Raw genomic sequence first — 14,464 nt, forward strand, 5'->3', positions numbered from 1 at the left:
GCAGCTCTGGAGTATAATACAGGATGTAACTCAGGATCAGTAATATAATGTATGTACACACAGACTGCACCAGCAGAATAGTGAGTGCAGCTCTGGAGTGTAATACAGGAGGTAACTCAGGATCAGTAATGTATGTACACAGTGACTGCACCAGCAGAATAGGGAGTGCAGCTCTGGAGTATAATACAGGAGGTAACTCAGGATCAGTAATGTAATGTATGTACACAGTGACTGCACCAGCAGAATAGTGAGTGCAGCTCTGGAGTATAATACAAGATGTAACTCAGGATCAGTAATGTAATGTATGTACACAGTGACTGCACCAGCAGAATAGTGAGTGCAGCTCTGGAGGATAATACAGGATGTAGCTCAGGATCAGTAATGTAATGTATGTGCACAGTGACTGCACCAGCAGAATAGTGAGTGCAGCTCTGGAGTATAATACAGGATGTAACTCAGGATCAGTAATGTATGTATACAGTGACTGCACCAGCAGAATAGTGAATGCAGCTCTGGAGTATAATACAGGATGTAACTCAGGATCAGTAATGTATGTACACAGTGACTGCACCAGCAGAATAGTGAGTGCAGCTCTGGAGTATAATACAGGAGGTAACTCAGGATCAGTAATGTATGTACACAGTGACTGCACCAGCAGAATAGTGAGTGCAGCTCTGGAGTATAATACAGGAGGTAACTCAGGATCAGTAATATAATGTATGTACACACAGACTGCACCAGCAGAATAGTGAGTGCAGCTCTGGAGTGTAATACAGGAGGTAACTCAGGATCAGTAATGTAATGTATGTACACAGTGACTGCACCAGCAGAATAGTGAGTGCAGCTCTGGAGTATAATACAAGATGTAACTCAGGATCAGTAATGTATGTGCACAGTGACTGCACCAGCAGAATAGGGAGTGCAGCTCTGGAGTATAATACAGGAGGTAACTCAGGATCAGTAATGTAATGTATGTACACAGTGACTGCACCAGCAGAATAGTGAGTGCAGCTCTGGAGTATAATACAAGATGTAACTCAGGATCAGTAATGTAATGTATGTACACAGTGACTGCACCAGCAGAATAGTGAGTGCAGCTCTGGAGGATAATACAGGATGTAGCTCAGGATCAGTAATGTAATGTATGTGCACAGTGACTGCACCAGCAGAATAGTGAGTGCAGCTCTGGAGTATAATACAGGAGGTAACTCAGGATCAGTAATGTAATGTATGTACACAGTGACTGCACCAGCAGAATAGTGAGTGCAGCTCTGAAGTATAATACAGGATGTAACTCAGGATCAGTAATGTAATGTATGTATACAGTGACTGCACCAGCAGAATAGTGAGTGCAGCTCTGGGGTATAATACAGGATGTAACTCAGGATCAGTAATGTAATGTATGTACACAGTGACTGCACCAGCAGAATAGTGAGTGCAGCTCTGGAGTATAATACAGGATGTAACTCAGGATCAGTAATGTAATGTATGTACACAGTGACTGCACCAGCAGAATAGTGAGTGCAGCTCTGGAGTATAATACAGGATGTAACTCAGGATCAGTAATATAATGTATGTACACAGTGACTGCACCAGCAGAATAGTGAGTGCAGCTCTGGCGTATAATACAGGATGTAACTCAGGATCACTAATGTAATGTATGTACACAGTGACTGCACCAGCAGAATAGTGAGTGCAGCTCTGGAGTATAATACAGAATGTAACTCAGGATCAGTAATGTACTGTATGTACACAGTCACTGCACCAGCAGAATAGTGAGGGCAGCTCTGGGGTATAATACAGGATGTAACTCAGGATCAGTAATGTAATGTATGTACACAGTGACTGCACCAGCAGAATAGTGAGTGCAGCTCTGGAGTATAATACAGGAGGTAACTCAGGATCAGTAATGTATGTGCACAGTGACTGCACCAGCAGAATAGTGAGTGCAGCTCTGGAGTATAATACAGGATGTAACTCAGGATCAGTAATGTAATGTATGTACACAGTGACTGCACCAACAGAATAGTGAATGCAGCGCTGGAGTATAATACAGGATGTAACTCAGGATCAGTAATGTAATGTATGTACACAGTGACTGCACCAGGAGAATAGTGAGTGCAGCTCTGGAGTATAATACAGGATGTAACTCAGGATCAGTAATGTATGTATACAGTGACTGCACCAGCAGAATAGTGAATGCAGCTCTGGAGTATAATACAGGATGTAACTCAGGATCAGTAATGTATGTACACAGTGACTGCACCAGCAGAATAGTGAGTGCAGCTCTGGAGTATAATACAGGATGTAACTCAGGATCAGTAATGTAATGTATGTACACAGTGACTGCACCAGCAGAATAGTGAGTGCAGCTCTGGAGTATAATACAGGATGTAAACTCAGGATCAGTAATGTAATGTATGTACACAGTGACTGCACCAGCAGAATAGTGAATGCAGCGCTGGAGTATAATACAGGATGTAAACTCAGGATCAGTAATGCAATGTATGTACACAGTGACTGCACCAGCAGAATAGTGAGTGCAGCTCTGGAGTATAATACAGGATGTAACTCAGGATCAGTAATGTAATGTATGTACACAGTCACTGCACCAGCAGAATAGTGAGTGCAGCTCCGGAGTATAATACAGATGTAACTCAGGATCAGTAATGTAATGTATGTACACAGTGATTGCACCAGCAGAATAGTGAGCGCAGCTCTGGAGTATAATACAGGATGTAACTCAGGATCAGTAATGTAATGTATGTACACAGTGACTGCACCAGCAGAATAGTGAGTGCAGCTCTGGAGTATAATACAGGATGTAACTCAGGATCAGTAATGTAATGTATGTACACAGTGACTGCACCAGCAGAATAGTGAGCGCAGCTCTGGGGTATAATACAGATGTAACTCAGGATCAGTAATGTAATGTATGTACACAGTGACTGCACCAGCAGAATAGTGAGTGCAGCTCCGGAGTATAATACAGGAGGTAACTCAGGATCAGTAATGTAATGTATGTACACAGTGACTGCACCAGCAGAATAGTGAGTGCAGCTCTGGAGTATAATACAGAATGTAACTCAGGATCAGTAATGTATGTACACAGTGACTGCACCAGCAGAATAGTGAGTGCAGCTCTGGAGTATAATACAGGAGGTAACTCAGGATCAGTAATGTAATGTATGTACACAGTGACTGCACCAGCAGAATAGTGAGTGCAGCTCTGGGGTATAATACAGGATGTAACTCAGGATCAGTAATGTAATGTATGTACACAGTGACTGCACCAGCAGAATAGTGAGTGCAGCTGTGGAGTATAATACAGGATGCAACTCAGGATCAGTAATGTATGTGCACAGTGACTGTACCAGCAGAATAGTGAGTGCAGCTCTGGAGTATAATACAGGATGTAACTCAGGATCAGTAATGTATGTACACAGTAACTGCACCAGCAGAATAGTGAGTGCAGCTCTGGAGTATAATACAGGATGTAACTCAGGATCAGTAATGTATGTACACAGTGACTGCACCAGCAGAATAGTGAGTGCAGCTCTGGAGTATAATACAGGATGTAGCTCAGGATCAGTAATGTAATGTATGTGCACAGTGACTGCACCAGCAGAATAGTGAGTGCAGCTCTGGAGTATAATACAGGAGGTAACTCAGGATCAGTAATGTAATGTATGTACACAGTGACTGCACCAGCAGAATAGTGAGTGCAGCTCTGGAGTATAATACAGGATGTAACTCAGGATCAGTAATGTAATGTATGCACACAGTGACTGCACCAGCAGAATAGTGAGTGCAGCTCTGGAGTATAATACAGGATGTAACTCAGGGTCAGTAATGTAATGTATGTACACAGTGACTGCACCAGCAGAATAGTGAGTGCAGCTCTGGAGTATAATACAGGATGTAACTCAGGATCAGTAATATAATGTATGTACACAGTGACTGCACCAGCAGAATAGTGAGTGCAGCTCTGGAGTATAATACAGGATGTAACTCAGGATCACTAATGTAATGTATGTACACAGTGACTGCACCAGCAGAATAGTGAGTGCAGCTCTGGAGTATAATACAGGATGTAACTCAGGGTCACTAATGTAATGCATGTACACAGTGACTGCACCAGCAGAATAGTGAGTGCAGCTCTGGAGTATAATACATGTCTTTGCTATTATTGGATTCCAGGCGGAGGGTTGCTGTTGCTATAGCTGTTGTCGCTCTGCGTACTGTACTTACAGCGTTCAGTGATTGACAGCTGAGTCGGTTGCTATGGTGACTGATGAAGCGTTGTCTTCACTCAACGCGGGAACAGACGCGGCTTTAATTTGACCAATCAGCGGTGTCTCCATTGGTCACGTGAGGAGTAGCCCAATTCCTTTTAAAGTGGCAATTCTTCCCAGCACACTGTGTATCACCACACCTAGAGACAAACGTCGCCACTTTAAGAATCGCTGTATTGCGTTGCATAACCTGCAGGGGGCGCTGGGTGACAGTGACCAGCGGTTGAGCCGCCGGATACCGGACATCCCCGGCGATTGTGCGGCGGGAGCCGGGAGGAGGCCGTATGAGGTCCCGGGGGATTGAAGACAGGTCCATGTGTATCAGGTAGTGAGCTCCGGGGACACGTGTCCACTGCAGGCCCGCTGCATGCTGGGTAGTAATTAAAGGGCTTATCCATCTGGGATCAGTGCACAACATCTGGTATCCCAGGATCCTCTGCGGCCACTTCTTAGTTACAGTATGTTACTTGGAATATCTGGTAATGTCCAGTATGGCGGTCTCCCAGCTACCACCTGTGTGTCTGCTCCCAGGAGACTGTGATGTCAGGGGAAGCTGATGGATCTGTGCTGGTGAACTACAACTCCCAGCATGACTATTTGCATCTCGTTTGGGGGTGATCTGCAGCTGACACATATCAGTGATGGTGACGCGATGCCGTCCTGTGATTTACAGATGGAGACGTCCGGATACTGATCAGAAGTAATAGAAAATGTCCTCCGAGCGCCTGGACGAGCTGCGGAGTCTGAACAAGTCTCTATTAAAGAAGCTGAATGTGAACCGGGAGGAGCTGAAGAAGCAGCAGCTATTCACCGACAGCAACATCACAGTGAGTTATACCCTCCTGTATCACCATCTGCACTCACTATTCTGCTGGTGCAGTCACTGTGTACATACATTACATTACTGATCCTGAGTTACATCCTGTATTATACTCCAGAGCTGCACTCACTATTCTGCTGGTGCAGTCACTGTGTACATACATTATATTACTGATCCTGAGTTACATCCTGTATTATACTCCAGAGCTGCACTCACTATTCTGCTGGTGCAGTCACTGTGTACATACATTACATTACTGATCCTGAGTTACATCCTGTATTATACTCCAGAGCTGCACTCACTATTCTGCTGGTGCAGTCACTGTGTACATACATTACATTATTGATCCTGAGTTACATCCTGTATTATACTCCAGAGCTGCACTCACTATTCTGCTGGTGCAGTCACTGTGTACATACATTACATTACTGATCCTGAGTTACATCCTGTATTATACTCCAGAGCTGCACTCACTATGCTGCTGGTGCAGTCACTGTGTACATACATTACATTACTGATCCTGAGTTACATCCTGTATTATACTCCAGAGCTGCACTCACTATGCTGTTGATGGAGTCACTGTGCACTTACATTACATTACTGATCCTGAGTTACATCCTGTATTATACTTCAGAGCTGCACTCACTATTCTGCTGGTGCAGTCACTGTGTACATACATTACATTACTGATCCTGAGTTACATCCTGTATTATACTCCAGAGCTGCACTCACTATTCTGCTGGTGCTGTCACTGTGTACATACATTAAATTACTGATCCTGAGTTACATCCTGTATTATACTCCAGAGCTGCACTCACTATTCTGCTGCTGCAGTCACTGTGTACATACATTACATTACCGATCCTGAGTTACCTCCTGTATTATACTCCAGAGCTGCGCTCACTATTCTGCAAGTGCAGTCACTGTGTACATACATTACTGATCCTGAATTACCTCTTGTATTATACTCCAGAGCTGCGCTCACTATTCTGCAAGTGCAGTCACTGTGTACATACATTACTGATCCTGAATTACCTCTTGTATTATACTCCAGAGCTGCACTCACTATTCTGCTGGTGCAGTCACTGTACATACATTACTGATCCTGAGTTACATCCTGTAGTATACTCCAGAGCTGCACTCACTATTCTGCTGGTGCTGTCACTGTGTACATACATTACATTACTGATCCTGAGTTACCTCCTGTATTATACTCCAGAGCTGCGCTCACTATTCTGCTTGTGCAGTCACTGTGTACATACATTACTGATCCGGAGTTACATCCTGTATTATACTCCAGAGCTGCACTCACTATTCTGCTGGTGCAGTCACTGTGTACATACATTACATTACTGATCCTGAGTTACCTCCTGTATTATACTCCAGAGCTGCACTCACTATTCTGCTGCTGCAGTCACTGTGTACATACATTACATTACTGATCCTGAGTTACCTCCTGTATTATACTCCAGAGCTGCGCTCACTATTCTGCTTGTGCAGTCACTGTGTACATACATTACTGATCCTGAGTTACATCCTGTATTATACTCCAGAGCTGCACTCACTATTCTGCTGGTGCAGTCACTGTGTACATACATTACATTACTGATCCTGAGTTACATCCTGTATTATACTCCAGAGCTGCGCTCACTATTCTGCTTGTGCAGTCACTGTGTACATACATTACTGATCCTGAGTTACCTCCTGTATTATACTCCAGAGCTGCGCTCACTATTCTGCTTGTGCAGTCACTGTGTACATACATTACTGATCCTGAGTTACATCCTGTATTATACTCCAGAGCTGCACTCACTATTCTGCTGGTGCAGTCACTGTGTACATACATTACATTACTGATCCTGAGTTACATCCTGTATTATACTCCAGAGCTGCGCTCACTATTCTGCTTGTGCAGTCACTGTGTACATACATTACTGATCCTGAGTTACCTCCTGTATTATACTCCAGAGCTGCGCTCACTATTCTGCTGGTGCAGTCACTGTGTACATACATTACATTACTGATCCTGAGTTACATCCTGTATTATACTCCAGAGCTGCACTCACTATTCTGCTGGTGCAGTCACTGTGTACATACACTACATTACTGATCCTGAGTTACATCCTGTATTATACTCCAGAGCTGCACTCACTATTCTGCTGGTGCAGTCACTGTGTACATACATTACTGATCCTGAGTTACATCCTGTATTATATTCCAGAGCTGCACTCACTATTCTGCTGGTGCAGTCACTGTGTACATACATTACATTACTGATCCTGAGTTACCTCCTGTATTATACTCCAGAGCTGCGCTCACTATTCTGCTTGTGCAGTCACTGTGTACATACATTACTGTACACAGTAATCGGGTTTCCATGTCCCATTAGATCCAACAGCAAGCGGCAGAGCTCTTAAGGTATATTCTAGGCTGTTCCTGTGAGTTACACCCTCGCCTACAGGGCGGGGGTCAGGGTGTCTGCTACACATATAGGCTTCTTGGAGAAAAGCAGCTTATAATCTTGTCAGCTGCAAGGGCTGATAACAGAGAACTGCAGCTGCACAACAAATGCCGATACTCCCAGCTTTAGCTTTATCAGTGTTTTAATGCACTTTTGTTCATTGGATTCTCTTATTTTTTGCATCTTTCTTCATGCAGAGCTGCAAACCTACAACGACACTGGCCGGATCTCGGAGCGGTCAGGATCCAGCTCTGCAGACCTTGCAAGGTTCATCCTCCGCTGCCAGGAAAGCCTTGTGTACCCCCAAGACCTCCCATCCTAGGGGGCCTCACCCACACGGTGCGTCCGTAGTGATTCTTGGGGGGTCCGGACACAGGGGGCGCTCTGCTCTGGACGTTATTAGGGTGAACTCTCCAGTGAAACGCGTCAGTATCCTGAACTCCACAATGATTGACCCCAAATCTGACGCTTCGGGGGACACAAGGGATTTTCCTGCTCAGTATATCGACCGGTTAGAGAATGACGGAAACCTGCGGAGCAAAGAACCGAGGACCCCAAAATCTATTCTCCTTACACCAAACCGAAGCTCCAAGGTAACGACTGCGCTTACAACAGGTGGTCGGACCTCCGTCTGCCGATACCGGGGGCCGAACTGTAGGAATTCATGATTGCAGTTATAAGAGACCCCAATAATTCTGCCTGACAACCCATATGGCCAGGGCCGGTGTCAGCACCCGGGCAAGTCCCGGGGCCCTGAGCAGGCGGGGGGCCCACTCGCGGTCGGGCTATGGGCGGAGGAGAGCGGTGTCAGCGCCCGCCCTTCTCCGCCGCTTGCTCAGGGCCCCGGCAGCCGGATACTTACCTCTCCCCGTGCCTCCACAGATTCGTTGTCTTCCTGCTGTGCTCTCCCTGAGACGTCTCAGGTCAGAGGGCGCGGTGACGTCTTTCCACGTCGCTCTCTCCTGAGCCGTCACAGGCAGTGCAGAGCCGGAAGACGTCGGCGACGCTGGAGTACAGACCTGAGCAGCGGCAGCAGGTGAGGAGGAGTGAGGTGAGTATTTGAGTTTTAATTTTTTTTTTTAATGTATGGAGGCTTGGGGCATTATATGGGGGGGGGGGTGACATCCTGCATGGAGCATTATATGGGGGCGGTGACATGCTGCATGGGGCATTATATGGGGGCGGTGACATCCTGCATGGGGCATTATAAAGAGAAGGGGGGGTGATATCCTGCATGGGGCATTACATGGGGGGGTGACATCCTGCATGGGGCATTATAAAGAGAGGGGGGTGATATCCTGCATGGGGCATTACATGGGGGGGTGACATCCTGCATGGGGCATTATAAAGAGAGGGGGGGGACATCCTGCATGGGGCATTATATGGGGGGGGACATCCTGCATGGGGCATTATATGGGGGGGGACATCCTGCATGGGGCATTATATGGGTGGGGGCATCCTGCATGGGGCATTATATGGGTGGGGGCATCCTGCATGGGGCATTACATGGGTGGGGGCATCCTGCATGGGGCATTATATGGGGTGGAGAGGTGACATCCTGCATGGGGCATTGTATGGGGGGGTGACATCCTGCATGGGGATCCAGTATTCCGTATAACGTGTTATATGGGGGCTAGTATACTGTGTGGAGTGTTATATGGGGGCCAGTATCCCGTATGGAGCTTTTTATGGGGGCCAGTATACTGTGTGGAGTGTTATATGGGGGCCAGTATTCCGTATGGAGCTTTTTATGGGGGCCAGTATACTGTGTGGAGTGTTATATGGGGGCCAGTATTCCGTATGGAGCCTTATATGGGGGCCAGTATTCTGTGTGGAGCGATTCACTGGTTTCTGAGCTATTGTGGAATTTACTATAGATATCACTCATGTAATGTAAGAAGTGAAATCCTTGGCCTTGTACTATATATATATATTTCTCTGCGGTATCTGTGCATCATGAATCGTGGTATGTGTTAAAGGGGCCACAGACTCTCGCCCGGCCCAGAAAAACCTGGAGCCGACCCTGCATATGGCCAAAATCTCAGGTAAATCCCTGGTTGTCGCCCTACTTCCTGGGATCCAGATCCTGCAATGATAAAGGTGAAAAATTCCTGACAACAGTGGGACCTACACTGGTGCCTCCTGTTAACGAGACAATATCACGGTTTCAGGCTTATGGATGTGATTAGTCTGTTAACCCTTTCTTTCCCCAGAGACGTGAATGGGTAACAGGGGCTGGTTTGGCGGAGCGCCCCTTTAAACCCTCCTGCAGCTCTCTAGCTCTGGTAAATCTGTCCCTGTGCCTTTAAATGCTGTGTGTCCCCAGAGCCACCCTGCGTGTGTCTGCGTCGCCGCGCTGCAGCTTTAAGGCCGAGTTATCAGCAGTTGCATTGAGTGACTTGCAGGCAGAAGGGGGGCCGACGTGACTCATTCTGGGGTCTCACACTCATTCTGCAAACTCACTGACTAAGATTTTCCTTCCCAGAAATGACGGGTCCTGGCCCCCTAGCACCCGCTCTGCAGATCCCCCCCCCCTGACATTATGAGAAGGTCACTGTCGCTTCTTCTTGCAGAGAGATGCAGGGCGCGTCACCTTCCTGTGCGACGGCGAATTCCCTCCCCTGGAGCCACGGTGGTCTGCTCGCCCCCTGCTGGGATACGACTGGATAGCGGGTCAGTATGTGTGGACACAGAACCACCTCCTGTGGATTGACAGACACATCCTGTTATAGAGGATCTATGGGATGAATAAAAAGCGCCCCTCCTGCATGCAGGTTGTGTCTGGTACTGCACTCCAGTCTTCATTCACTGCAGTGGCACAGAGCTACAGTACCAGACACAGCCTATGAGCAGGCGTGGCGGCAAAAAAAAAAAACTAAAATTGTCTCTGGTGGGAAGAGGTTAATCTTGGCATACATAGCCCTACCATTAACCCTCTCACCTGCAGGACTTTTGGAAGTGAAGTCTCCCATCACCAATAAATCTGACCAGTTTTTCGCAGAGATCAATGAATTCCGACTCATCAACCGCGAGGAGTGCGCACACGAGTGTTTTACTGAGTGAGTCAACGTTTTGAATTGGGCATTTACAGGTGGGGGCGCTGTGCCATTGTTGTCTATGAAAAGTAGGTCCCTACTGTCATGGTGAGAAGTGGTACTGCAGGTAAGACCAGAAATGCAATATATTCTGGAATAACCTTGTAAGCAGTTTCCTCTTATATACTCGTCCTCCTTACTTGGGAAGATGCAAACGATCATTATCACTGTCGGGCTTTTGCCTCCTATTATCCAATCACTCCCACTTGTAAAATAAATCGTTCCGGTGATAAACTTTTAGTGTTGGGGGAATTACATTTTAAGCAATTCACTACTATGTTTAAGAGACTTTTGTGTTTGTCTTCAGATCAGGGGCCCAGGACTCATCGGCAGAAGATCTGGACCTCTCGTTGGACACTCATCAGTGTAAGGAGACTTTTTTTTTTTTTTTTTTTTGCAGCTTTTAGGTTGTTGGACTTTGGAGGCCGCTCTGGTCACCGCTGCTTTTCTGTTTCTGTGTTTCAGGTGTATTCTGCTACCGAGTGAACCAGCGATTGTTTACATCCCCGGTGGGTGCAGAACCTGCATGTCCCGTATGTAAGAAGCGTAGGGGCAGACGCCTCGTCTCCGTAGAGGAGCCCGCGTATATCCGGTAAGTGAACGCTCCACTCGCCCAACACAAGAAACTATGGGATGGCTGCAGGGGAAGGTGAAGACTTTTACAACCTTGTTGTTTTTTTTTATTCCCTTTAAAACATAAAATTAAGCAACTGAGTAATGAAAATATCTCCTGCCGTTCTGCGGTTACAGGTCCCGTGCAAAGTTATATGTTGCCATGGGTACTAGCGACACGATTCCTTTTTATTTATATTAGGGAGAAACAGTGGACAGATAAAGGGACTGGCTGCTGGGCTTGTTTGTAGTCTGTAATTATGGAGCCACATAGTTCTGCATAGGAGCTGCATACACAAAACCGTAAAGGATTTTTAATAAATATTGTTTTCATTTATATTTTAAATGCACAAAAGCAATAAGAAAATTCAAAGGAACGTATTGTCCATTCTGATTTTAATGGGATCACGTGGTCTCACAGGATGAGGACCTTCACAGATAACCTGGTTCAACGGTGTACTGGCCCTTTAAATGTCTGTGTTTAATGTTATTAGTCTCCTATGTTCTGTTACCAATACAGAGGTTATGTTTTAGGGTGAGCATCCCCCGGAGCACGCTGCTCCCACCTTACAAGTACCGAGCCCACAGGAGAAAAAGCTTCGACCCTACAGACAGCCTCGCCTTGCCGTCAGTAAGTCGCTTGCCGTTCTCCAGCCTGTATCCTGGCCTGGAATTTCTACATGTCCAAAATGAATCCGATGCAGCCATTTCTTTGGGGTGCATGCTATTTTTTTTGGAAGGGATCCATTTTCAAGTCCTCTATTTGCTGTCAGTGAATGGAAACATTCAGCCGTACGACCAGAGGTTCCAGTCTGCTGACACACGTGATTCTGATGTACTCGCTGGCCGTTTCCCCGTGTGCTCAGGAGGGGCGAAGGTTCCGTTCACTGAGTGCAAGCAGAGATCTTACTTGTCTAATCCTTTGTGTATCTCTTTTATTCTCTTTTTTTTTCCATTCGCTTCTGCCAGTTTATCACCCCTGTAACTTTGCACTCGTGTACACATTACTTACTGGACAACAACTCCCAGCATTCGCTGTCAGGCTCTTGCTGGGAGTTGTAGTGCTGCAGCAGCTTTGATCCTGTCCCAGAGCCTTTTATATTATTTGCTCGCTTTTAGCACTGTTTAGCTGGATGGGAGAACGCCGGGCCGTCCTGCAACCTGAAAGTCACCAGTCTGGACCTGAGGACCTCAACGGGGCCAAAAATGGTGACTGCACCCACAACAGCGAGCGTGGTAAGAGAATGCACCATTACTATGCCTGCATACTAGGGGGCGCAATTCTCTTGTTGTTAATGCTGATAACTCTTATATCTCCAGGACGCCGCTTCTTACTTCGCTTCACGGGCCACATCTGATAATCTGCTGAACTTGTCCCGATCCATTGCCTTCCATCACAGGAAGTAAAGGGAACAACAATGAGACCGGAAACGTGGCCGTGGACCCTCCCACCTTGCCGATCTGATATCGACGAGCCAACGATATTATATTCCCAAAAGCCCATATTAATCTTTATCAAAAGTTCTGAAACTTTCCAATATACATACATGAAGAAAGGTCCACTGAGGCGCCCGTCCCTTTAATAAATTTGGCACATTTCTTTCTGTTTTCTTTTCAAGAACTCTGCTTGCTGTTAGTGATCGGCTCATTGGAACAACGAAACCACTTTTTAAAAAAACAAAACAACGCTCCACCTCTGTTCGCTGGTTGTGTCTGGTCCTGGGGCTCCACTGTCTTTAATAGGCACTACATAATACGTGACTATTAATCTATATTTCTGTGTTTTCTACACTTCGTGGTGAATGTTACATTTCGATCTTTCATATTTGATTGTGAGAGTTTATATTTTTAAATTTGAAATAAAAAAAATCTACAAAAAAAAAAAAAAATGTGATCGATTTCACAAAAAAATATTTTCAGAAAAGTCAAGTCAAACAAACTTATCAGGGTCACACAGTGCATGACCGTCGCCTTCTACCCCAGCTTGTGACTGGCAGCATCTCCTACCCGGCGTATGACCAACAGCGCCTACTAATCGGCGTATGATCGGCGGTACCGCCTACCTGGCGTGATACAGATGGCACCACCTACCCAGCGTGTGACCGACAGCGCCTACTACCCGGCGTGTAACCATTGGCACCTCCTACCTGGCATATAGCCGGCAGCGCCTAGTAATCGGTGTGTGAGTGGCGTGTGACCGACGGTGCCTCCTACCCGGCGAGTGACCGACGGTGCCTCCTACCCGGCGAGTGACCGACGGTGCCTTCAGTTTGTGATTTGCCATTAGTCAGTGTGACCTGAGCTGATCACTCAGCACGTAGCATTGATTTTACTACACGGTTCTGTTCACATTGGTTGGATTTCAGCTCGATTTGCGCTTCTAAATCTTCGCAAGATGCGACGGTTCCCACTACCCGAGTTATAAGCACTGGAAAATTGCGCTGTAAGCGAAAAATAGATGAAACTTAATGACATTCTCATTAGTTCAGCAGATTCCACAAAGAAACAACAGCAGATTAGAACTTTATCTACTAATCCACTCGTGCGTTGGCGGTGCGTGCGTTGGCGGCGGTGCATGCGTTGGCGGTGCACACGGCACAGCTGCAGCGGAAGTCATAAATTCTGTTGCAAAGTTTCCATTTATTTTACTGCAAGATATCCGTAGGCAAATCTGCACTTTCAACGTGCGGACATCATCGCAGATTTCACCGCTCCACGTTGAAAGGGGTTAAAATCTGCAGCAGGAATTGAGAGCGCAGCTCTGCAGGTTACTTTCCAGGGAGAAGTCATCACATTGTTCACAATGGATTTTCCGTGCACTGATCCGCAGCATTTCCGGACGGTGCGGATGTCTAGGTAAAAGCGAGGCTCTTATGTCGTTCATAATTTTATCTGTTACTGGAAAGTTGGGTGACAACTCGTGTGCTCAGCATTAGAGTTTCTAAGGGGTTGTCACCCAGCTTTCCAAGACTCCTGTACAAGTCCTGGTGATATAAGGTGGAGGAGGATTTATTGCAGCACCAGGCAGATGTACCATTCAGGACCCTGGGAAAGCTGGGTTACAACCCTTGTGGGAGCGATATCGGCACACATCATCACTGTCGGTTGTCTGAACCTCGCCGCCTTATCGGCATTAATAAGAGGGGAGGGGTGAGAATAGTAATAACCACGAGGCTCTTTA

The 14,464-nt window shown here is 46.4% G+C and overlaps 1 protein-coding gene across 1 annotated transcript; it reads left to right on the forward strand.

Annotated features, from left to right (window-relative positions):
- The first annotated feature begins 4,455 nt into the window (after positions 1-4,455).
- On the forward strand, positions 4,456-12,889 carry MIIP (migration and invasion inhibitory protein). Its single transcript, XM_073655457.1, has 10 exons — positions 4,456-4,620; positions 4,969-5,122; positions 7,774-8,169; positions 10,150-10,249; positions 10,524-10,635; positions 10,979-11,037; positions 11,137-11,263; positions 11,818-11,914; positions 12,403-12,519; positions 12,604-12,889. Exons 2-10 carry the CDS (start codon positions 5,006-5,008, stop codon positions 12,688-12,690), a joined length of 1,212 nt encoding a protein of 403 aa, XP_073511558.1. The 5' UTR covers positions 4,456-4,620; positions 4,969-5,005; the 3' UTR covers positions 12,691-12,889.
- Positions 12,890-14,464: the final 1,575 nt, after the last annotated feature.

This window comes from Phyllobates terribilis, unplaced genomic scaffold, assembly GCF_046119375.1.
Source record: "Phyllobates terribilis strain yellow unplaced genomic scaffold, ASM4611937v1 Scaffold_12__6_contigs__length_324123572, whole genome shotgun sequence".
NCBI classification, from domain to species: Eukaryota; Metazoa; Chordata; class Amphibia; order Anura; family Dendrobatidae; genus Phyllobates; species Phyllobates terribilis.

Excerpts from the sequence above, each read along its gene's own strand:
- MIIP (XM_073655457.1), top strand. The coding sequence starts at position 5,006 with ATGTCCTCCGAGCGCCTGGACGAGCTGCGGAGTCTGAACAAGTCTCTA. Across the intron at positions 10,636-10,978 it reads GCACACGAGTGTTTTACTGA|ATCAGGGGCCCAGGACTCAT; the intron begins GTGAGTCAACGT and ends GTTTGTCTTCAG. Across the intron at positions 11,038-11,136 it reads CTCGTTGGACACTCATCAGT|GTGTATTCTGCTACCGAGTG; the intron begins GTAAGGAGACTT and ends TCTGTGTTTCAG.